This window comes from Mytilus californianus, unplaced genomic scaffold (genome assembly GCF_021869535.1).
Source record: "Mytilus californianus isolate M0D057914Y unplaced genomic scaffold, xbMytCali1.0.p SCAF_40, whole genome shotgun sequence".
Classification (NCBI taxonomy): Eukaryota; Metazoa; Mollusca; class Bivalvia; order Mytilida; family Mytilidae; genus Mytilus; species Mytilus californianus.
In genome coordinates this window covers 1,450,521-1,477,441 of record NW_026262691.1, presented here as the reverse complement: position 1 = coordinate 1,477,441, position 26,921 = coordinate 1,450,521, and the positions used below count along the sequence as shown (strand labels likewise).

General features: G+C 32.6%; 1 protein-coding gene across 1 annotated transcript in view; it reads left to right on the top strand.

Moving 5' to 3' along the window:
* The first annotated feature begins 11,423 nt into the window (after window positions 1–11,423).
* Window positions 11,424–26,921, top strand: part of LOC127699760 (uncharacterized) — an 80,096-nt gene continuing 64,598 nt past the window's right edge. Inside the window, exon 1 of the mRNA XM_052203067.1 lies at window positions 11,424–11,652. Coding sequence (XP_052059027.1) covers window positions 11,424–11,652 — 229 coding nt within the window. The remainder of the gene's footprint in view (window positions 11,653–26,921) is intronic.

The following is a 26,921-nucleotide window of genomic DNA, read 5'->3' as shown; positions in this document are numbered from 1 at the left end:
GATCTATATGTCAGTCATGCAGGTTTTATTTGACCTTGACCTCATTTTCAAGGTTCATTGCTCAGTGTTAAGTTTTTGTGTTTTCGTCTGTTTTTCTTAAACTATAAGCAATAGGTCAACTATATTTGTTGTATGGAAGAATTGTTAGCTGTACATGCCTGCCTAGCATGGTTCATCTGACCTTGACCTCATTTTCATGGTTCATTGGTCAATGTTTAGTTTACTTGGTTAATGTTAAGTTTATGTGACAGTTGTAATAAAGCTTTATATTTAGGACTATCAACATAATATCAATGATTAGTAAAGAAGGCGAGACATTTCAGCGTGTGCACTCTTGTGTTCTTAATAGACTGGAAGTTAATATTTACTATTTTTAAAGGTCTGAGTAACTTATTTTGGGTATTTGTACCTTTTTTGTTTTGTTTTCTGGTGTCCTTTTGTGATATTGGTGATGAACAAGCATGTGGCTGTCCAGGACTACCAATGTCACTTAACAACGAAAAAGAATTGTTTGTGACAGATGATGATAGGTCAGTATGGTTAAAAAATGAACTGCTAAAGTTTGGTAGTCCACATTTAATACAATTCCAGGACAGGTTACTGTTGTCCATTATGTTATACATTGTAGTTTGCATACCTCCTTGACAGTCTACGTGATACCAAGTTTTACAAGAGTCGCACTCTAAAGCTTTACATTTCCAAGTGACATTTTTTCCACATGAACCACATGGCCAGCGTGGCATTCTAGGGCCTGGGTTGAGTTCAGTTTGGCCGCTTAATAGAATTTTTAGCAGCAAGTGGTGGTTTTTCAAAGTTGCGTGTAATGCTTTATTGCAGCAATGTATTTTGCATGAATGATATAACCAAAAATACATGGATACAAATTTGTTCTCTGTAATGGTAATTTTTGGAGCAAATAACAAAGCATGATGATCTTCACTGTCTTTTGGGTAAGATTTGATAAAGGATGACCTTCCTGTAGTTTTGCCATTATGCAATGACACAAACTGTTGATCTACTTCATGACACACACAATAGATCGTAATCAGTGTGAGTACTGTACTAAATAAAGACATTTTATTGGTAAACTGTTTATAACTGTTTATTAATATGATGTGCTCGAACATAGATAGTGAGACAATAATTGAATATAAGCGTTAGTAAATAATGATTTGTTATACTGGACTCGTGTTGCTACCCACGAGGACAATGAACTTGACAAATGAGCAATATTAGTACATGAAAAGTAAAGCAGAACTAAAGCAAGTTAGTATGCGATTTGTTGAATGTTTACCTTTTTATTAACCGGAAGTGGTGTACGTGACAAGTTTTCACGAGTACTCACAGCTGATATGCAAGAAAGGTATTTAAAGAGTTTTGTTTTCTACATTTAGAATTAGTTCACTACTATATAGTTATCAAATGTTTTTCGTGTCAAAAAGATGGTATTTTTGTAACTTAAAGCCTTTAAACTCAGAAAATATCAGGAGCAAATTGAAGTTCGTCTTAGGCGCCCGACGCATGCGCAGTTATTAAACTGAAGACGTAGAAAGGCGTCCCAGCAAAAAATAAAAAATAGCCTCGAAGACGACTTAATAATTTGGGAGGAGTTTTTTTTTTTTCTCATCTAACTAGTCATAACCTGGTCAAGTTGAACTTTGAAATACGAGTTCCAGGGACTGCTCTGGCTTTCAAAAAGTTGTTGCCAGAAATATCGCCAGGAGAGATTTCTTGTCGCCAGTTCCCAAACTTTTGCGTCGATGCAAGATACCTTTTTCAGAATTGCATTTTGATTTTTCAGTTTGAGCTTCATTAATGATTAAATCTATTTGAATTGTGATTTCCTTACTCATGTTTACTATCTTTAACTATCTAAAAACCCCGTTGACATTTTAATAGCATGCAAAATGAAAACATGAAAACATTGTGGTACATGCATGTTGACATTGAAACCGGAAGTGCTACTTTTTGACCTGATAAGTCTTCAGAACTATTAATTTCTGTTTAAAAAGAAATTAAACAGCATTAACATTTATTACAAGACAATTGGGCCCCATTCATTAAGACGATTTGGCCCCTATGTAAAGATATGTATCTATTCGCAAAAAAAATTACCGGTTTTTATCTCCCTAGTTTTAAATGGTACATCAGCATGATCATATAAGAGATATTTTGAATGATTAAAAACATATCATATGTTAGCGTATTTTTGCATATTTGTTCAATAATTAATATGAAATTTAAAATTTAAATCAATTAAGTGAACATTGTAAAAGCTAATCAGAGAAATTATTATAACAATATGCGGTAAATAGCCATTAGTCATTTAGTTCTGTGATAATTGTTTTTCTTAAGGTATAAAATTGAGAATGGAAACGGGGAATATGTCAAAGAGACAACAACTCGACCAAAGAGCAGATAACAGCCGAAAGGCCACCAATGGGTCTTCAACGCAGCGAGAAAATCCCGCACCCGGAGGTGGTCCTCAGCTGGCCCCTAAATAAAATTGTGTACTGGTACAGTGAAAATGGATGTCACACTAATCTCCAAAACATATGAAGGAACTAAAATTTAAAAAACATACAAGACTAACAAAGGACAGAGGCTCCTGACTTGGGACAGGCGCAAAAATGCGGCAGGGTTAAACATGTTTTGTGAGATCTCAACCCTCCCCCTATACCTCTAGCCAATGTAGAATAAAAAAACACATAGCAATACGCACAGTAAAACTCAGTTTAAAAGAAGTCAGAGTCCGATGTCAGAATAGGTAACAAAAGAAACTAAGCAAAATGACAATGATACAATGATGGTAGTTAGGGGGTCTAAGATGAAAACGATAGAATTTTCTAAGACTCTGCCTAAATGCAGTGTTTGTCATGGTCTTTAAAAAAATATAATAAAAAATCATGGGTCACCGACCTTTTTAAAAAGCTACAGGTTGTGCAAAATTGCCAAATTTTGTATAGAATACATAGGGGAAAATATATTTGTGTTCATACACATTTAACGAAACGATAGAATTTCAAAATAAAATATGAAAACATAGTTAATATTATGCTCTTTCAGAAAATAAAAAGAAAAAGTGGGGTCACCGACCTTATTTTCTTGCAACAAGAGAAAATCTATAAATTCCCTAACAAAGATTTATGATTTTGAAGCTATACGAGTTATCTCCCCTTTACTCTTTATATTTTCAAATATGGTTTTAAACATGGAAATATTCAGTTTTTGGTGGAAGAAGACTTTGAAGTCTTCTTTCTTCCTATACTGCTGGCTGTAAAATCATTGAACCATTACCAAGAGTGTTGCCGTATCCTTTTCTGTGCTTAACTATTTCATAACTTCCGTGCCATATCTTGACACTGATGTTTACACATGATCGGTTTCAAGTTTGTCAAATAGCATCTGCATCATTTTATAAAACAAATGTACAGCTAGTAGTCACTTGAAAAAACAATTGCTATCGTTAGTGTTATAATTTCTCATGTTTTAATGTTTTAATATCTACCTGTTTATTATGTCAATTATTAGATTCATCTCATCTTGCATGTACATTATTTATTTACTTGTAACCAGATGTTTTTATACGACCGCAAAAAAATTTTGAGGTCGTATATTGGTATGACGTTGGCGTCGTCGTCGTCGTCGTCGTCGTCGTCGTCGTCGTCGTCGTCGTCGTCCGGCGTCGTCGTCCGAATACACAATGGTTTTCGCACTCTAACTTTAGTTTAAGTGAATGGATCTCTATGAAATTTTACCATAAGGTTCAATACCACATTAGGAAGGTGGGGATTGATTGTGGGGGTTATGGTACCAACAGTTAAGGAATTAGGGGCCAAAAAGGGGCCGAAAATAAGCATTTTTGTAACTTCCAGACATAACTTGTGTGTTAGCATATGGATCTCTTTGACATTGTACCACAAGATTCCATATCACAAAGGGTCAATGCTGGGATTGATTTTGGGGTTAATTGCCCCAAAATGTTAGGAATAAGGGGCCAAAAGGGGGCAAAAAACAAGCATTTTTCTAGTTTCATGACAATAACTTGTGTGTAAGTGTATGGATCTTTCTGAAATTTTACTACAAGGTTCCATTTCACAAAGGGAAAGCTGGAATTGAGTGTTGTGGTAATTGCCCAAAACGTTTAGTAATAAGGGGCCTAAAAAGGGGTTTAAAATAAGCATTTTTTAGTTTCTAGACAATAACTTGTGTTCAAGTGTATGGATCTCTCTAAAATTGTATTACAAGGTACCATACCACAAAGGCAAGACTGTTATTGAGCTTGGTTTGGGGGGAAAGGGGGTGGGGGTGATGAATCATAAGGGGGCGGGGGTCAAAAAAGGGGTAATTTTTTTTTTTCCTTTTTTTTTTGTTTAAAATTTACATTTTAAGTTAGTTATTTTTTATCACAAAGAGAAAGTAGGAATTGAGTTTTGGGGTTAATTGCTCAAACATTTATGAATAAGGGGCCAAATATTGGTCGAAAATAAGGATTTTTTTAGTTTGCAACAAAAACTTGTGTTCAAGTGTATGGATCTCTGTGAAATTGTATTGCAATGTACCATACCACAAATTGAAGGTTGTGATTGAGGTGGGGGATGATGAATCAAAAGGGGGTTGAAAAAATGTGTGGGGGGTAGGATTTTTTTTTTCCTTTTTTTTCCTTAAAATTTTCCATTTAAAGATGGTTGTTTCAGATTTATATATGAAAGAAAATAATAATGATACGGTTATATATCATGAGGAATTGAAATTTAAAATTATGTATATTGGAAATTTAGGTTACATTGGAAAGTAATAATTGGCTTTGGGAAGGGGGGGGGGGGGGGTGGTTATGGCTCTAATGTTTAAGGAATAAGGGGAAAAAAGGTTAAAAAACAAGGGTTTCCATTTTAATAGACAAATAATTGAGTAAAGAACATTATTTAAAAGCAGTGTAAGGTTGGTAATTCAAACTCATTTAAATATCTCATCTACACTGCTTTTAAATTATGTAAATTGGAAATTTGCCAATAACTTTATTGTTAATAAATGCATTGGAAATTTGCCAACAATTTTAGTGTAATAAACTTCATTGGAAATTTGCCAATATAAAATTTTGCTGATGAAGGTTTTTTGTTTACCTTTAGCCTTGACTATGAAGTCATTTTCTATTTTTATAGCCTTATGATGTAGTTGAATTATTTAATACTTTTATGATGTGTTTAAATGGGGTTTTATCATGTTTATGGTTGCAAATTTATTGTTGTAGTATAATAAACTCCATTTAAAATTTGCCAATAAAAAAATTTTTTGTTTATTTTTAGCTATGATTATGATGTCATTTTCTATTTTACTTTTATGGTTGCAAAGAAATTTTTATTTTTAGATATTACTGTTAAATGATGCTGATTAAGGTTTTTGCTATGTTTAGCCATGACTATGATGTCATTTTCTATTTTAATACCTTTATGATGTAATTTCCATTTTTAGATATTACTGTTAAATGATGCTGATTAAGGGTTTTTTGCTATGTTTAGCCATGATTATGATGTCATTTTCTATTTTAATATCTTTATGATGTATTTAAATGGGCTTTTATGGTTACAAAGGAATTTTATTTTTAGATATTACTTTAAATGTTGCTGATTAAGGATTTTTGTTTATTTTTAGCCATGACTATGATGTCACTTTCTATTTTAATACCTTTATGATGTATTTAAATGGGCTCCCATGTATTAAGATTTTTGATTATTTATACATGTTACCAAATTGGTCCACATTGAACAAAAACGGTCCAAATTTCAACTTTATTACATTACATCAAACATTGAATTCTACATATTCTTTGATATATTGAAATTAACAAACAATTTAGTTTATGGATATTCCACCATAATAGGTAAATTAAATTTTTTCCAGTTCTTACACCACATTCATCCTGTGTCAGAAACCTATGCTGTGTCAAATATTTAATGACAATCTAAAGTCATAGCTGTATCAAGCTTGAATTTTGTGTCCATACTTGCCCCAACTGTTCAGGGTTCGACCTCTGCGGTCGTATCAAGCTGCGCCCCAGCGAAGCATTTTATTAAAGTAGATGTGGTAGTACGCATGCGTGAATTTTATTATAATCCGAAACTAAGTTGAATGATTCAGCTCTATCATGTCTATCCACTCTTGTTTCTCTTTGTAGTAATCGGAATAAAACAATTGGATTATTCGGGTTAATCCAAACTATTTTGGTAACGTATCTGTGCATGTGCGTTAAAGGGAAATTTTAATTGTGCATCCGAAAATTTCAAAATCATGATAAACAGAATTTTCATTAATTCAAACAATGTATCTTATGTTAATTTCATGTATCTACACGGAGAGTACGACTTCAACTCAAAGATGCTTGACAAAAATACACGGATTTCGTTGTTCCGTCCGTGTTCAGTATTAAAATGAAAGTAAGAATATCTCAGTATGTTAATCCGATAATAAAGAGTCAAAAGTACATGTAAATCTGCTGGTGCTTTAAGCTTCAAACGATGCACCGTCAGATGACAGAAATATCAATGTACATGTACGAACTGATGTTAGTTGACGGAATCCATATCGAAAGTACGTAGTTTTGATGTCAATCATTGTCGGAATGTCCCCAATGATTAACTTTATTGCCTTACGTTTCAAAGTTCTAAAACAGGATTTAACATATAAGTAGTCCAGCTTTTTACACTTATTCGTCATGAAGGTATCTCCATTAAGACCCTCGAGTACGGAACCAATAATTTCTCATGTTTTAATGTTTTAATATCTACCTGTTTATCCCTGTAAAAAGGGGCCAAAACAAGCATTTTTCTAGTTTCCAGACAATAACTTATGTTTAAGTGTATGGATCTCTCTAAAACTGCAGTACTAAGTTCCATACCACAAAGGGAAGGCTGGGATTGAGTTTGGGGGTTATTACTCCCAGGGGGGGATTTTTTTTTCAAATTTTTGAGGGGTTCATATTTTTTTATTCAAATTTTTTCAAATTTAAAATTTTTTGAAAAGTTTCAAGAAGAAATATTTAATTGCACAGTATTGGGCAATATATTTTTCAGATCTTTGACCACATTAATTTTGTGTCAGAAACCTATATTATGTCAAAAATTTGGTGACAATCTTAATTCAGACAGTATCTAGCTTGAATATTGTGTCCAAACTTGCCCCAACTGTTCAGGGTTCAACCTCTGAGGTCATATCAGGCTGCGCTCAGCGAAGCATTTTATTATGTTTAGTATTGTCAGTTTTGGTTGAGACTATAGTATTATTAAAGAATATTATTTTTGGAAGAAAAAAATATGTCGGAAGCAATAATGGGACAGAAGTCAGAACAGACTGGGTTGGTGTGGGCTGCTTTCATGGAAATTCAAGTTACCTTTTATGCGGTTTCTTCCACCTCAGAGCTATCAGCTCTTTGATTATGAAACTGGTCTTAATAAGACAATGTAATAATCAATTTTTGTCTCGCCTTGATGAAGTCAAAAAGCGAGACATACATGTAGGTATGCTGTTTCCGGCGGCGGTGGCAACAATGTATTAGTTTGTGATTAGGTCTAGTTTGTGGTGAACCACTAGTGGTAGATAAAGGATATTTGGTATGCAGTTGTATTAGCATTGGCACATCTCATTTCCATGGAGATAATTTGGCCCTGTCCCCTCAGTCATGGTTTATTGACTTTGAAACTTATGCTTAGTTTACATGTATTAGTTTGTGATTAGGTCAGTTTATGGGGAACCACTACTGGCACTAGTGGTAGGTCAATGATATTTGGTATGCAGTTGTATAAGTATTGACATATCTCATTTCCATGGAGATTATTTGGCCCCGCCCCCTCAGTTATGGTCTATTGACTTTGAAACTTTTGCTTAGTTTACATGTATTAGTTTGTGATTAGGCCAGTTTAAGGGGAACCATTAGTGGTAGTCCAATGTTATTTGGTATGCAGTTGTACAAGCATAAGCATATCTCATTTCCATGGAGAATATTTGGCCCCGCCCCCTCAGTCATGGTATATTGACTTTGAAACTTTTGCTTAGTTTACATGTTTTAGTATGTGATTAGATCAGTTTAAGATGAACCACTTATGTTAAGTCAATGATATATTTGGTATGCATTTGCAAGTCTCGTTTCCATGGAGATTATATACATGTAGCCTCAACCCCTTATCATGGTTCATTGACTTTGAAACTTTTACATAGTTTACAAGTTAATGTTTGTGTTTAGGTTTATTTAAAGGGGACAACTTATGATAAGTCAATGGTATTTGGTATGCAGTTGTATTAGCATTGGCACATCTCATTTCCATGGAGATTGTTTAGCCATGTACCTTCAGTCATGCTTCATTGACTTTGAATATTTGCATAACTTACATGTTAAAGTATTGCTTTTTTAATTTCAACATTTGCATTATCGAAATTACAAAAAGGAAGGACATATCTCTGTGATAATAGTTTATTTACATTTATATATGAAAAGTTTAACACATTAATTGACATCCCCATTATACATGTACATGTTATAAATATGCATATTCCATTAAATAACTACACCCACAGGGGTCTGCAATTTCATAATCCAAGATGGCAGAATACCCCCAAACTACCTTAATAAAGAAATTAAATAAAGAATAAATAAGAAATTAGTATAAAAAAAATTTTTAGGTCACATGACACATATTTCATGGTTGAATGGCTTTAGTAAGGTTATGACTAGAGGTATAGGGGAGGGTTGAGATCTCACAAAACATGTTTAACTCCGCTGCATTTTTGCGCCTGTCCCAAGTCAGGAGCCTCTGGCCTTTGTTAGTCTTGTATGTTTTAATTAATTTTAGTCCATTTATATGTTTTGGAGTTTAGTGTGACGTCCATTTTCATTGAACTAGCACACAATTTTATTTAGGGGCCAGCTGAGGACCACCTCCGGGTGCGGGATTTTCTTGGTCCATTGAAGACCCATTGGTGTCTTTCGGCTGTTGTCTGCTCTATGGTCGGGTTGTTGTCTCTTTGACATATTCCCCATTTCCATTCTCAATTTTATTGTTGACTTTGGTCATGTTGGTTAAGTTCAATGTCCGAGTTAATTTCTCAGAAACTATGTGGCCTAGGATCATGCTGCTTATTGTGTAAATGTATCTATGGGAGACTGTCAGCTTCTAACCCTTAATATGTTGGTTTGACCTACATTTCATGCTTGGTTGACTTTGGTTAAGTTTTAGGTCCGAGTTAATTTCTCAGAAACTACATGTGTATGTGGCCTAGGATCATGTTGCTTATTGTGTAAATGTACAAATGTATCTTTGGGAGACTGTCAGCATCTAACCCTTAATTGGTTAGTTTGACCTACATTTCATGCAGAAGGTCGTGGGTTCGATCCCTGGCTGGGTCAAACCAAAGACTTTAAAATTGGTATTTGCTGCTTCCCTGCCAAGCACACGGCATTAAAGAGTAAGAACAAAGACTGGTTGGTTCGGAGTCAGAATAATGTGTCTGGGTAAGGTGGTATGTCTTCTGCGGACTGCTACCTTGTGAGCTAGCATGTAAAAAATCTGTGTCGGTCTAGTACAAAGCAGGTTCATTTATTATTCATTAACTTGCTCTCGTCCTGAATATGCATATAAATTTGCCGCTGGACGTTAAGCCACCATCACTCACTCAATCACTTAAACCTCCATCACTCACTAACTCATTATTTCCATTGACAGTAAGGCATTGGAACTCATTCAAAGTTGAGATACATAATTATCCTATTTCAAACAGTTTTTAAGAAAATTCTTACTGTAAAAACTATAGTTCCTCCTTGGTATTTATTTGGATCTCGAAAATCTAACATCATTCATACTAAACTTTGGTATAATGACATGTATAGCATGTAAAGCAGTTTGAATTATGATCTTTATTGATTTTATATAATTGACAATCGTAGTTGCTCCTGTGGTTTTAAATGCAAAAAATGTACATCGTCCATTGTATGACAATATAAGACAGGAACTGTAATTCGCATTCATGGTCAAATTGATATCAATCTTATATGATTTGAAATGTAAACTTATCTTATGAACAAAATATAGACATTTTTAGAGCCGTATACATGTGTTCATTAATAATTCACATCGTTTTTAGAAAAACTGGTTGACACTAGCAAGTTTTTATTAGGGCCCCGCCAAATTGTGGACGCCCTATAGTGATCAGTCTGTCGATCCATCTGTCCGTCCGTCTGTCCATCCGTCTGTCCGTCCGTCCGTCCATCCATCCATAACAAATTGTGTCCGCTCTATATCTAGAGAACCATTATGATTTCAAAGTTTATACTTGACATGTATATTAACCAACACCAGAGGGTGTGTCATAATGTATGTACAACTTCCTAGGTCAAAGGTCAAGGTCAAAAACTTTGGTTTTAGTTGACAACCCCATGTCCTATGGTAAAGATAGTGTCCGCTCTATATCTTGAGAACCGTTCTGATTTCAAAATTTATACTTGACATGTATATAAACCAACAGCAGAGGGCCCCGGGGTGTGTCATAATTTTTGTTCAACTTCCTAGGTCAAAGGTCAAGGTAAAAAACTTTGGTTTCAGTTGACAACCCTATGTCCAGTGATAAAGATACACAAATTTTTTACCACTTATTATTCACAGCGGGGCCCACAGAGATGGCTCCCATCTCAATGATATCTAGTTTGCTTTATTTTTGTGCTAATTGTGAAATGTTTATAAGTTGTATGTCTCATAATTGCTTTTATCTGTGTGCTGTAAATTGTAAGGAGAGGCCAACACTTAAGTTGTAATAACTTGTGCCCAATCCTATATTGCTGATGTATTGAGCAATGAAATATGTTAAACCAAAGGAGTTAAATGGGGTCAAAATGGCATTATCTTAATTGGTTATAGAAATGTTTTTTTTATTACTGTGTCCTGCACATTACTGTGTCAAGCGTATTACAGTGAAAGAACTTTTATTCGTGGGTATTAAATTTTGTAGAAAATTCAAAGGTTCGTGGGTATTTAAATTTGTGGTTCCAAAGTTTACACATGCTAATTCAATGGGAAAAAGTGCTGTTCGTTGCACTTGGGTTACAATCGGATTTCATGGTTGTGTTTAACCATGAAATCCACAAAAATTGTTACCCCACGAAAAATAATACTTTCACATTATTGTGTCTACAACATTATTGTGTTCAGTACATTATTGTGTCCATGTTTGCTTGACTTGATGGACCTCTGCAGTCGTATATAGTGCTGCGTTAGGCGTAGCTCTTTATTAAGTTTAGAATGAGGTAAAAATGTATGCTGGTATATGAATGGTGAAACAAAATTTATTATTAGTTTATCATATTTATAGTGAGCTTTGTTTATAGCAGATGGTTAAAATTCTACATTAAAAAAAGGATACAGTATGTATTACTATTATCAATGATTATCATTTATGTATTATCAAAATTTATAGAGTGTAACAGCAAGCATTTAGGAAAGGTTAAAGAAGCAAAGAGTGAAGCAGAGATTCAAGCTATCCTTGCCCATCACTTGTTCTCACAACTTGCACCAACTGGAAAATATGTGATTGATGGTAGATGTGCACCTGTTGATTTAAAGAAATGTCCTGCATGTAAAGCAGACCTTGTCTATGGGGATACATCTATAGGTAAAGTATTATTTAGAGGTAAACAATGCTTATGCATACATATTTTTAAAAAAGAATATGGACTTTATGCCTGAATGACAACAATCCACATCTGAAACTCTTTCACAAAAAAGCGTCTAAAATTTCAAAATCTAAATTTAACAGTGTGTTTTGGTTTGACCTTCATTAGACACATTATTTGTAAAACTATTTCAGCAGGAATTTACTTCTTAGCGCCCAATCCAAAATAGCAGCGATATGACCAAATGAAGGCCTTTCATTCAAAATATCTAAATAAAAACTATATATACCGTATAGCGGGTAATTTTCGCGGGTGTAAAATTTCGTGATTTTAGGGCAACAAGGTATACGAAAAATTTTGGTGGTTTTTATTTTGGTGGATTCTTTATTTCCAATTAAATATTTTGGCGGAGACTGTAATGATTGCAGTTAACAAATTGTAAAAATTGACAAACAAGTGTCCATTTTTATGGTTAAATGATTGTTTTATTTATTGATTATATTTTGATACAGTTAAACAATAGAATACCGGTACATAGTTATTTGTTACAGGTGTAAATGTTAAGGTTGATTAGTTACGAAATTGACCGGACCTTTGATGTACTAATCAGATTATAAAATTATCATGAGTGACTTGCAACTCTTATATAATATGACACTAATTCATAATGATAAAATACCTGACAGCGTACCTTGATTATGATTTATTTTTATTATGTAACCAATAAATTAAGTAACACCTAACAGCCAGCTAACAATGGCCTTTGTTGTTTAAATGAACATAAACCGTTATTTTAAATCAGTCGAACGGAAAAAAGGATAGTTTACAAACGCTTTAGCTATTAGAAAGTATCGAACATATGCATAAAATTTCACGGAATTAATTTTAGCGATTTCTCCTGACCCGCCAAAATAAGTGAAAATAAACACCCCGCGAAAATAACCCGCTATACGGTATATTCATTTTTTATACCCCTGCTTTTGGAAAAAGTGGGGTATAGAGTATTCGTTGTGTCTGTCTGTTCATCTGACCTTTGTATCCGCAACTCCTCCTAAACTACTAAATGGAATTTGAGGAAACTTTCAGAGAATCTTTATCCCATAATGGCATTGTGCACCTTCTATTTTAGAATTTGATAAGACCAATTTCTTGGGGTTTCCCATAGCAAAACATGGAGTTTGCCATTTACTGTTATAAGGGGGTACCAGGATGCCATTAGCAACTCCTTCTAATCTAAACATCTGAAACTTTCAGATCGTCTTTATTACATAATGCCATATAGTCCAAGATTCCTCTGACGTTCCACAGCCTTTTTATAGATTGGCTGGGGCTGTGGGATGTCAGAGCGCACTCCATATAAAAAACGGGGGCAAGCAATTCCCAGTTTTTGATATGGAATGCACTCTTGACGTCCCACGGCCCAAGCCAATCTATAAAAAGGCCTGGGAATGTCAGAAGAATCTAGGACTAGATGCCATAGTGCCCCTCTTACATAAGATTTTGATCTGACGAAAATTTGGGGTTTCCCTGGACAGGGCTTCCAAAATTATTTTTAGCCAGCCGGACATTTTATATATTATCCCGATTTTAATCCCTTAAGACTAAATAAACAAAAGGCAATTATGGTATTCAGTTGCTGAGTTGGCCATCCCATCCCAATGATTGACATTAAAAGAAAAACGATATTAAACTTTCTTTGATTCAAATTCGAAGTTCTGACGTAAACTGTTAAATTGGCAGTGCATCATTCGAAGTGTGCAACATCAGCGTACTTATATCTGCCTTAGACTCTTTATTTGTGCAAAATAACGTTGTCAAAAACTTTACATTCGTTAAAATCTTATACCGGATATAATCTTGACAATGGTAAAACATGGACCAGAGACGGATACGTAAATTCCGTGTACGTTTGCAAAGCATGAATGAGTGTACATAGCTCTTTCTACGTTATTTCTTCAAGAAAATATTCGAAATAAACCTGAGATAAAGGTATCAATGACAATTTAAGCATTTTTTGAAGAAATTAGGATGCATAATTAATTTTCACACCTGCGCACATGCGCACACGTGTACTAGTTCAAACAGAGACATGTCTCTGGTTCAAACAACGTGGTTTTCATTTTTACCTTTTTAATTTTTTCATCAAATCGTATTTGTAAACGTATTTCTAATAATTTAAATCTTTTTGACTAAATTAATTAGACAGTCAGAGCTCTGACATAAACAAGTCAGAATAAAATGACTTCCATAGGTCAGATATAATTTGATGTAAGTGTTGTCTCCCTTCTTGCACTCAACAGAATATGACTTGTACAGGTCAGTTTATGTCAGACTTTAATTTATCATAAAATGACTTCCACAGGTCAGCTTTTGCACAAAATATTGTGACTTAATATCTTCATATTCTAATAAGATTTATGCCCCTTTTTAATGCATTTTGACTTCGAGAGGTCATTTTTGTTCTGATTTGAAGCAGTCATTACTACCACTTTGTTATCAATCTCCATAAAAATATGGTGATTACTAGTTTCGAATTAAAGAGTTTTAAAAAGTGGGGCTCATCTGACATCATACCTTCTCCTTTCCTGATTCTAAACATAATATATTTATCTCATCACTTTCAATTATTTCAAAATACAAAGAAAAACCAGGTGAGAAAAAATGGATCATACAATTTTCTGATTATCAAAAGATTTACAAATTACAATATTGGATACATTTACTAGTACCATGACAATACTTCAAATCTTCCAAGGAAAAACAAGACACTTATTCATGATAAGACTATGTTAATAAAAGATATATTCTCATCCACTTTAAGCTAAATGTATTAAGAGCAAAACATTTATTATTTTAATATTTTATTGAGGTAAATACTGTTGTGCAAACTGACTCAAACAAGTCACATTATGTTCTGACTTACTAAACGTATTACAACTTTTAAGTCTAGTATTGTCATATTGATTTAAAAATGTATAGGTAAGCCAGATAAAAGACTGAGGAAATTAGGTCGCCATAAGTCACAATAATGAGGACTATAAAAAAGTTTATTTGGTATATTCAATATTAAATGTATTTTGTTTTAAACAGGTCAAATCATGTTCTGACTTAAAAGAGTCAGTCCAAAATTAAAATATATTTATTGAAATATTTAAGCCAGGCATTGCCATATGATATTAAATGAATGTATGGGAACGTCAGATAAAAGACACAGGAAATATATGTTAAGATCCCCTAAAATAAATAACCATTTGACTTAATTGTTTCTAAAAAATTATCAAATAATAAACTCGAAAATGGCAGATTCAGAAGCATTCTGAAAGCAAGGACTTTCTTGGAATAAAGGAAGTACACCTAGCTTTGATTGGAAATTTTGTTCTGTAAACTGACTTTAACAGGTCAAATCATGTTCTGACCTCAAAGAGTCAGTCAAAACTAAACTTATTACAACTTTTAAGTCTAGTATTGTCATATTGATTTAAAAATGTATGGGAGAGCCAGATAAAAAACAGAGGAAATAAGGTCCCCTAAAGTCACAATAATGAGGATTATATAAAAAAGTTTATTTGGTATATTCAATATTTAATTGTATTTTGTTTTAAACAGGTCAAATTATGTTCTGACTTCAAAGAGTCAGTCAAAAACTATACTTTAACTAATTATTGCAACTTCTAAGTCTGGCATTGTCATATGCATTTAAGAATGTATGGGAAAAACAGATAAAAGACACCCAATAATAAAGTCACAATAATGAGGACTATAAAAAAGTTTGTTTGGTATATGTAATATTCAAATGTATTTTGTTTACAAGTTTCATCAAATTATCTTAAAATTTTATTCTATTTCTGTATTTTCATGACTTTTTCTTTTCTGTTAAGTTAACACATGGAACTTTTGGTTGTAAAAAATATTATTTAAAAGACCATTGACTGAATTGTTTCTAAAAAAACTTATCAATTAACATGATTAATTAACTCAACAGTAGCAGATTCAGATAATGGGAAAAAAGGGGGGCTTAGAGGAAGAAGACCTAGTTTTGATTGGAAATTTTGTTCTGTAAACTGACTTTAACAGGTCAAATCATGTTCTGACTTCAAAGAGTCAAACAAAACTAAACTTATTTCAACTTTTAAGTCTAGGATTTTCATATTGATTTTAAAATTAATGGGAAAGCCAGATAAAAGCTAGATGAAATAAGGTCCCCTTACGTCACAATAATGAGGACTATAAAAAAGTTTATTTGGTATATTCAATATCAAATGCATTTTGTTTTTAAAGATTTTCATCAAATTATCTTAAAATTTTATTTTATTTCTGTATTTTCATGACTTTTCTTTTCTGTTAAGTTTACACATAGAACTTGTGGTTGCCAAAAAAAATAATATTTTAATAACCATTTGGCTGAATTGTTTCTAAAAAAACTTATCAATTAATTAACTCAACAGTAGCAGATTCATATTTAGGAGGGGGGCTTAGAGGAAGAACACCTAGCTTTGATTGGAAATTTTGTTCTGTAAACTGACTCAAGCAGGTCAAATCATGTTCTGACTTATAAGAGTCTGTCAAACACTAAATGGATTGCAACTGTAGCAGTCGGGCATTGTCATGATTGTGATGTGATTGTTAGAATGTATGGATACAAGTAGGAAAAAAGATCACAAATATTAAGTCACAATTTTTAGAACTATATAAAAGTTTATTTGGTATATATTTGATATCTTAATATTTCATTGAGGTAAATCCTGTTGTGCAAACTGACTTGAACAAGTCACATTATGTTCTGACTTCAAAGAGTCAGTCAAAAACTATACTTTTACTAATTATTGCAACTTTTAAGTCTGGAATTGTCATATGCATTTAAGAATGTATGGGAAAATCAGATAAAAGACACCCAATAATAAAGTCACAATAATGAGGACTATAAAAAAGTTTATTTGGTATATTTAATATTCAAATGTATTTTGTTTACAAATTTCATCAAATTATCTTAAAATTTTATTCTATTTCTGCATTTTCATAACTTTTTTTTTCTGTTAAGTTAACATATGGAAATTTTGGTTATAAAAAATATTATTTTAAAAACCATTTGACTGAATTGTTTCTAAACAAACTTATCAATTAATTAACTCAACAGTAGCAGATTCAGATAAGGGGGGGGGGGCTTAGAGGAAAAGACCAGTTTTGATTGGAAATTTTGTTCTGTAAACTGACTTTAACAGGTCAAATCATGTTCTGACTTCAAAGAGTCAAATAAAACTTAACTTATTACAACTTTTAAGTCTAGTATTGTCATATTGATTTAAAAATATATAGGTGAGACAGATAAAAGACAGAGGAAATAAGGTCGCCATAAGTCACAATAATGAGGACTATAAAAAAGTTTATTTGGTGTATTCAATATTAAATGTATTTTGTTTTAAACAGGTCAAATCATGTTCTGACTTAAAAGAGTCAGTCCAAAACTTAAATAAATTTATTGAAATATATAAGCTGGGCATTGCCATATGTTATTTAATGAATGTATGGGAACGTCAGATAAAAGACACAGGAAATATATGTAAGATCCCCTAAAATAAATAACCATTTGACTTAATTGTTTCTAAAAAATAATCAAATAATAAACTTGAAAATGGCAGATTCAGAAGCAGGGCTTAAAGGAAGTACACCTAGCTTTGATTGGAAATTTTGTTCTGTAAACTGACTTTAACAGGTCAAATCATGTTCTGACTTCAAAGAGTCAAACAAAACTAAACTTATTACAACTTTTAAGTATAGTATTGTCATATTGATTTAAAAATGTATGGGTGAGCCAGATAAAAGACAGAGAGAATAAAGTTCCCATAAGTCACAATAATGAGGACTATAAAAAAGTTTATTTGGTATATTCAATATTAAATGTATTTTGTTTTAAACAGGTCAAATCATGTTCTGACTTAAAAGAGTCAGTCCAAAACTAAAATAAATTTATTGAAATATTTAAGCCGGGCATTGCAGGGCTTAAAGGAAGTACACCTAGCTTTGATTGGAAATTTTGTTCTGCAAATTGACTTAAACAGGTCAAGTCATGTTCTGACTTTAAAAAATCAGTCAAAAACTAAATTTATTGAAATTATTAAGTCAGGCATTACCATTTGATATTAATGATAATGTATGGAAAAAACAATTAATAAACTCAACAGTGGCAGATTCAGAAGGGGGCTAAGAGGAAGAACACATAGCTTTGATTGGAAATTTTGTTCTGCAAATTGACTCAAACAGGTCAAATCATGTTCTGACTTAAAAGAGTCCGTCAAAAACTATATGGATATGCATAAAATCTGGTTCATAATTTTTGAGGATATAATAATACTGCTATATTAACATAGTTGTTGAATGCCTAGTCCCTAACCGTTGAACTTTGTATCTAGCTTAATTCCACTGCAAAAGTATCTCAGCAACAATATATTTATACTCAAGTTCAATTTCTTTATTTGTTATTTTTGTATGAGGCAAAACTGGTTTAATAACAAGTTTTCCCTGTTCATATGACACTTTTTGCTGATCATTATCAATTATAGAGTTGTTCCTAAGTAGAAAAAAGATGACATACTCGCCCGTTTGATTTTTTGATTTTATTTTAAGTACTGACTAACATCTTAATCAAGACTAGGAGAGTAACTAGTTGTTTGCGTGAGATTTGAATGATCTTTACCGATTGCATTACCTGGTCGATTTACTACATCAAAAGAACAACTATCATCCTGAAGTTGGGGGATCGTTAGATGCTGGTACTGAACCTGGTTAAAGTTGTGTTTCCTCTTGTCTAGATGCAGCTCCTAATGTTGCAGTGGCTTTCCATCATTTTGATGACCTTCTTGTATTCATCTTAGTGCCAAACAACTATAAGATTAAATTGAACAACCAAAACAGAATATTGCTTTGTACTATAAATAAAGAATTTGTCAATTAGCGAACTTTAAAAGTTCATTGACGCCTATAACCAACCAGTTTAACATTCATCTGTCAGGAATGAAATATTTGTGTTTACGTGAAGTGATACCGTTGCACAAATGTCGGTCAGCTTCCGACAATAAATTATTCTGGGTTACACGAGCGAGGAGGCTGATTAAACAATCTGTACCGAATGACGATGCTGTTAAAAATAGCGCAAGTGAGGTGATATATGCTAATTTATATTATAAAATCGGTCAAAGTAATTAAACGGACACAGTGGTAATTTAACAGAATACTAGACGATATTTAAAACACATGTACTATATATAACTATCTATAATGATTATAATAATTAAAATCTAGAATGATGATAATAACATCTAGAAATGATGATAAAAAACATTTATAATGATAGTCAGTCAGAGCTCTGACATAAACAAGTCAGAATAAAATGACTTCCATAGGTCAGATATAATTTGATGTAAGTGTTGTCTCCCTTCTTGCACTCAACAGAATATGACTTGTACAGGTCAGTTTATGTCAGACTTTAATTTATCATAAAATGACTTCCACAGGTCAGCTTTTGCACAAAATATTGTGACTTAATATCTTCATATTCTAATAAGATTTATGCCCCTTTTTAATGCATTTTGACTTCGAGAGGTCATTTTTGTTCTGATTTGAAGCAGTCATTACTACCACTTTGTTATCAATCTCCATAAAAATATGGTGATTACTAGTTTCGAATTAAAGAGTTTTAAAAAGTGGGGCTCATCTGACATCATACCTTCTCCTTTCCAGAATCTAAACATAATATATTTATCTCATCACTTTCAATTATTTCAAAATACAAAGAAAAACCAGGTGAGAAAAAATGGATCATACAATTTTCTGATTATCAAAAGATTTACAAATTACAATATTGGATACATTTACTAGTACCATGACAATACTTCAAATCTTCCAAGGAAAAACAAGACACTTATTCATGATAAGACTATGTTAATAAAAGATATATTCTCATCCACTTTAAGCTAAATGTATTAAGAGCAAAACATTTATTATTTTAATATTTTATTGAGGTAAATACTGTTGTGCAAACTGACTCAAACAAGTCACATTATGTTCTGACTTACTAAACGTATTACAACTTTTAAGTCTAGTATTGTCATATTGATTTAAAAATGTATAGGTAAGCCAGATAAAAGACTGAGGAAATTAGGTCGCCATAAGTCACAATAATGAGGACTATAAACAAGTTTATTTGGTATATTCAATATTAAATGTATTTTGTTTTAAACAGGTCAAATCATGTTCTGACTTCAAAGAGTCAGTCCAAAACTAAAATATATTTATTGAAATATTTAAGCCGGGCATTGCCATATGATATTAAATGAATGTATGGGAACGTCAGATAAAAGACACAGGAAATATATGTTAAGATCCCCTAAAATAAATAACCATTTGACTTAATTGTTTCTAAAAAATTATCAAATAATAAACTCGAAAATGGCAGATTCAGAAGCATTCTGAAAGCAAGGACTTTCTTGGAATAAAGGAAGTACACCTAGCTTTGATTGGAAATTTTGTTCTGTAAACTGACTTTAACAGGTCAAATCATGTTCTGACCTCAAAGAGTCAGTCAAAACTAAACTTATTACAACTTTTAAGTCTAGTATTGTCATATTGATTTAAAAATGTATGGGAGAGCCAGATAAAAAACAGAGGAAATAAGGTCCCCTAAAGTCACAATAATGAGGATTATATAAAAAAAGTTTATTTGGTATATTCAATATTTAAATGTATTTTGTTTTAAACAGGTCAAATTATGTTCTGACTTCAAAGAGTCAGTCAAAAACTATACTTTAACTAATTATTGCAACTTCTAAGTCTGGCATTGTCATATGCATTTAAGAATGTATGGGAAAAACAGATAAAAGACACCCTAAAATGTATGGGAAAGCCAGATAAAAGCTAGATGAAATAAGGTCCCCTTACGTCACAATAATGAGGACTATAAAAAAGTTTATTTGGTATATTCAATATCAAATGCATTTTGTTTTTAAAGATTTTCATCAAATTATCTTAAAATATTATTTTATTTCTGTATTTTCATGACTTTTCTTTTCTGTTAAGTTTACACATAGAACTTGTGGTTGCCAAAAAAAATAATATTTTAATAACCATTTGGCTGAATTGTTTCTAAAAAAACTTATCAATTAATTAACTCAACAGTAGCAGATTCATATTTAGGAGGGGGGCTTAGAGGAAGAACACCTAGCTTTGATTGGAAATTTTGTTCTGTAAACTGACTCAAGCAGGTCAAATCATGTTCTGACTTATAAGAGTCTGTCAAACACTAAATGGATTGCAACTGTAGCAGTCGGGCATTGTCATGATTGTGATGTGATTGTTAGAATGTATGGATACAAGTAGGAAAAAAGATCACAAATATTAAGTCACAATTTTTAGAACTATATAAAAGTTTATTTGGTATATATTTGATATCTTAATATTTCATTGAGGTAAATCCTGTTGTGCAAACTGACTTGAACAAGTCACATTATGTTCTGACTTCAAAGAGTCAGTCAAAAACTATACTTTTACTAATTATTGCAACTTTTAAGTCTGGAATTGTCATATGCATTTAAGAATGTATGGGAAAATCAGATAAAAGACACCCAATAATAAAGTCACAATAATGAGGACTATAAAAAAGTTTATTTGGTATATTTAATATTCAAATGTATTTTGTTTACAAATTTCATCAAATTATCTTAAAATTTAATTCTATTTCTGCATTTTCATAACTTTTTTTTTCTGTTAAGTTAACATATGGAAATTTTGGTTATAAAAAATATTATTTTAAAAACCATTTGACTGAATTGTTTCTAAACAAACTTATCAATTAATTAACTCAACAGTAGCAGATTCAGATAAGGGGGGGGGGGCTTAGAGGAAAAGACCAGTTTTGATTGGAAATTTTGTTCTGTAAACTGACTTTAACAGGTCAAATCATGTTCTGACTTCAAAGAGTCAAATAAAACTTAACTTATTACAACTTTTAAGTCTAGTATTGTCATATTGATTTAAAAATATATAGGTGAGACAGATAAAAGACAGAGGAAATAAGGTCGCCATAAGTCACAATAATGAGGACTATAAAAAAGTTTATTTGGTGTATTCAATATTAAATGTATTTTGTTTTAAACAGGTCAAATCATGTTCTGACTTAAAAGAGTCAGTCCAAAACTTAAATAAATTTATTGAAATATATAAGCTGGGCATTGCCATATGTTATTTAATGAATGTATGGGAACGTCAGATAAAAGACACAGGAAATATATGTAAGATCCCCTAAAATAAATAACCATTTGACTTAATTGTTTCTAAAAAATAATCAAATAATAAACTTGAAAATGGCAGATTCAGAAGCAGGGCTTAAAGGAAGTACACCTAGCTTTGATTGGAAATTTTGTTCTGTAAACTGACTTTAACAGGTCAAATCATGTTCTGACTTCAAAGAGTCAAACAAAACTAAACTTATTACAACTTTTAAGTATAGTATTGTCATATTGATTTAAAAATGTATGGGTGAGCCAGATAAAAGACAGAGAGAATAAAGTCCCCATAAGTCACAATAATGAGGACTATAAAAAAGTTTATTTGGTATATTCAATATTAAATGTATTTTGTTTTAAACAGGTCAAATCATGTTCTGACTTAAAAGAGTCAGTCCAAAACTAAAATAAATTTATTGAAATATTTAAGCCGGGCATTGCAGGGCTTAAAGGAAGTACACCTAGCTTTGATTGGAAATTTTGTTCTGCAAATTGACTTAAACAGGTCAAGTCATGTTCTGACTTTAAAAAATCAGTCAAAAACTAAATTTATTGAAATTATTAAGTCAGGCATTACCATTTGATATTAATGATAATGTATGGAAAAAACAATTAATAAACTCAACAGTGGCAGATTCAGAAGGGGGCTAAGAGGAAGAACACATAGCTTTGATTGGAAATTTTGTTCTGCAAATTGACTCAAACAGGTCAAATCATGTTCTGACTTAAAAGAGTCCGTCAAAAACTATATGGATATGCATAAAATCTGGTTCATAATTTTTGAAAAGATGGAGAGATTAATGAGTCTATATTTTGTTATTCCGACTCACAAATGTCACTATGTGACAAATTTCGGGAATTTTTCTCTCCTTTTGACTGATTCCTACATGTTGTATGGGTGCCATAACTATCACTACAATTCATGTACAAAGTCAGCACATTCTAAGGGATGCCATCAAAAGACCAATGTAAGATAAAAAAACTTAAATCAAATAGTTTGGGGGTGGGGGTGGGGTTAAAGTTGCTGCAAGTTTTGTTTATCCAATATCGATTTTACATAAATCCATATTGGTCAATCAATCTTTCCCAAATTAAGTTAAGGGGGGGGTAGGTGGGTCAGTGAAAAAACTATGTGATGTGAATTAAGTTTTTTATCCTACATTGAACTTTTGATGTCGTCCCTAATGACTTGACCTATTTTTGTATGAATATTCTGTATTTACTAATTTAACTACATGTATGTGAAATTAGCTTTGTTTATTACTTATATTAAACTAAACCTCTATTAATCAATTATCTTTACTCTGGTTATTGATTATATAAGAAAAACTCTGCCTATTACTATATGACTGTAATCTAAACTCTGATTGTTAACATCCTGGATTGCATATCTGCATGACCATTAAACTCATGGTATGCCCATTTTATTTGAGGATATAAAAGTATTGTTTTTTCAATATAACATTTTCAAACACATTGAATCTGTGAAGACAACTTTCAATTTGACTTTAGAAATTAAAGAGTTTGTAAGCAAAATGTTGGGGAAATTTAATTATAATTAAGAATGTTTAAAATTAGTTAAGAAAAAAGCCGACATTATTAATGTTAAAAAAATTTTGAGGAGAAAAAACATACAAATTCAGACCAAATATGGTGACTTTGTTGTCCTTCAAGAAGCCATACATATAATCCATAATATTTTCACTGTTTTTTAAATACATGTAAAAGTTGAAAGATAACTATCTATTGATTTTTTTTTTAAATAGCTTTTTTCACAACACTTATAACTTTGTAATTTATGTTCCATTGTACACTTGTTATTCTTAATATCTTTAAAAACTGTTGTTTGGGAACAAAATCTTGTCAGGGTTTCTTATTGTACTAGCATGACAAGTGCATTCATAGTCTAAAATACTCTAAACATTAAAAAAAGTCAGTATTTTCAGATCATTCTGAGTCTTTCTGACCTTATTAAGTCAGAACATTCAGACTTTTATAAGTCAGAACATTCTGACTTCCAATGTTCTTCTCACTTCTGAAGAAACAAAGACTATCTATTTCTTAAATAAGAGGTAAATGCTTCATGTGGCTAAGCAACTGGGGTAAGAATTATAGATGTGTAATTTCAGAGGAAAACAAATATGCCAAATTTTTTTTTTTTATATAGATTAGACCGTTGGTTTTTCCGTTTAAATGGTTTTACACTTGTAATTTTTTGAGGCCCTTTATAGCTTGCTGTTCGGTGTGAGCCAATGCTCCGTGTTGAAGGCCGTACCTTGACCTATAATGGTTTACTTTTATAAATTGTAACTTGGATGGAGAGTTGTCTCATTGGCACTCATATCACATCTTCCTATATCCATGTAATTAATAAGATGTGATGCATGTGAGAGGAAAATAATACTGAATAGACAATTCTGTTTGCACAAACACTGATAAATATAATATGTAAAGGTGGTGACTCAGCAGATTAAAATAAACAAGAAATAATTGTAACAGGATGCATATATGCTGTTACGAAGTCTCCCAAACAAAGCTCCCATAATTCGTCATTCCCATGGTTGCCTGACATTGGGCAAGTTCCAGTACAAATTGGTTTTGTCTAGTAAAGTGATATGCATAAGTGACGCCTAGGGTTTGACCCTGCATGTCATTCAAATCTTCTTGAAATGACGAACAGGAATATCATATGGTTTACCTTTAGGGGTGGTGATCCAGAACATTTCAAAAAGGGGGATGGGGATGACCCCAATGGACTTCCCCTATATTTCATTTGATTTTTTTTATTGTCCTGTGCAAGAATGTATATGGTTTAGGGGTGGGGATCTCGACCGTTTACAAGTTTTCAAACATGAGGGGGTGGGGTGACCCTCAGGGACTTCACCTTTATTTCATTTGATTTGTCTTATTGACCCTTACAAGAATATATATGGTTAAGGGGTGGGGATCCCGACCGTTAAAAGGTTTTAACAAAGGAGGGGGTGGGGGTGACCCCAAGGGACTTCCCCTATATTTCATTTGATTTGTTTTATTGTCCTATTCAAGAAAATATATGGTTTAGGGGTGGGGATCTCGACCGTTTACAAGTTTTAAACAGGAGGGGTAGGGGTGACCCCCAGGGACCTCCCCAACATATCATTTGATTTGTTAAATTGTCCCATACAAGAATATATATGGTTTAGGGGTGGGGATCTCTACCGTTTACAAAATATAAGAACATTTGCAAATGGCAGGGGTGGGGGTAAACCTGGAGACTAGCCCGGTATATTTCATTCAAATCAATTTGACATTATAAAGAGGAATAGAGAAATGACAGGGATGGGGGTGATCCCTGGAGACTTGCCCTACATTTCATTTGATTTGTTTTATCATGTCCCATGATAATAAATGAAGACCAGGTGTGTGCATCACTTATTGTTCTTAAGTAATAACTTTAAAAATAAAAAAAAAATTCTTTAGTTAAACACCTCCCTTCCTTTTTCTTTTATTAAATTTTTTTCCATTTTCGTTTCATTATCATCATATCAATATTCACAATGATCGTTTTTCTCATAGGGAGAAACGAATCGGAAAGGTTAAAATCAATTCGTGATTGAGTTTAAAAATAGAAAAATCACGTGACGATGCTCAGCTCGAAGCAATAATTTTACTTTTTAAAATGCACTGACTGGTTTATAATGTTAATATTGTTTAAGACAACACGAGTTATCTCCCGAAAATAACAATTCATTATCATAACAACATTTTCTGACCTGAACAAGTCAGAATTGTCAAACACCAGGTCATCTCAAAGACCACGCGTCCGTATTTACAGGTCGCGCGCCTTCATGAAACAGCAAAAAAATCACTTGCAAGGAACTTCTTTATAGGCAAAAAATATAAAAATGCCCATGAAAATACGGAGGTAATATGAATTACCTTTCTAAAAATGCCCACAATGACCTAGATTTTCACTAAAAATCGTAAATAATCAATATAATATTCAATGACTTCTCGTTCGATACACTTCCAAAACAACGACTCTCAAACACGTGATCTCTTGCAAAAAACCACGTGATCGTATGTGTCGTAGATCGGCGCCAAATCAAAATAACTTCTGGTTTGACGGACTCGAGTGAAAACTACGCAAAACAAAAATTGACGCGTACAGGTCAGAATTTCAAAACACTTTCTGACTTTAAGAAGTCATTTTATTCTGACTTGTTTATGTCAGAGCTCTGACTGTTAGATGCAAACCGCTGAAATGTAAGAAAATAACTTTGAATAGACCGATCAATGTCCGGTTCAAAATAGTTTACCTGTCACCTGAACAGGTAAATTTCAGCTTTTCGACAACTAATTAGCCTTGATTAAAATGAGAAGGTATTAAAATAGGGGTTGTTTTGATAGTACTTAATGATCATGTCACTTTTATGACCGGAAATGTGTGGCTGTTAAAGGCAAAAGGTTGGGTCAAAAAGATCGCGAATTATGTTAAAATGACCGTCTCTTAAGAAAGCCTTGAAAACTAAAAAGTAGATGACCGTTTCATGCTTTGCCCAGCCGGACTTTTACCGGACATTATACAAATGTCCGGAATATATGACCGTTTTGGAAGCCCTGGTTTCCCATATATACCAAAACATGGACTTTGCCATTCATTGTGATAGGGGTACCAGTATGCCATCTGCAACTCCTCCTAGACCATTGAATGGAATTTGATAAAACTTTCAGAGGATCTTTATTACATGATGCTGTATTGCACCTCCTATTTTTGATTATTATCTGACCAACATTTGGGGTTTCCCTTACCAAAACATGGATTTTGCCATTCATTATTATAGACACTAGTAGCAAGATTTAAGTCTGAAACGGTCATTTTGGTCTGATCAAGTCTTAATCGCCTTGATTTACTGCTAGGGAAAAACGTTAAGACCTGTTTAGACTATTCGGCCTCTGTTCCGATATATCGTGTTCAGTCAGATCAGTCGGGTCAAGATAAACAAGACAGATTC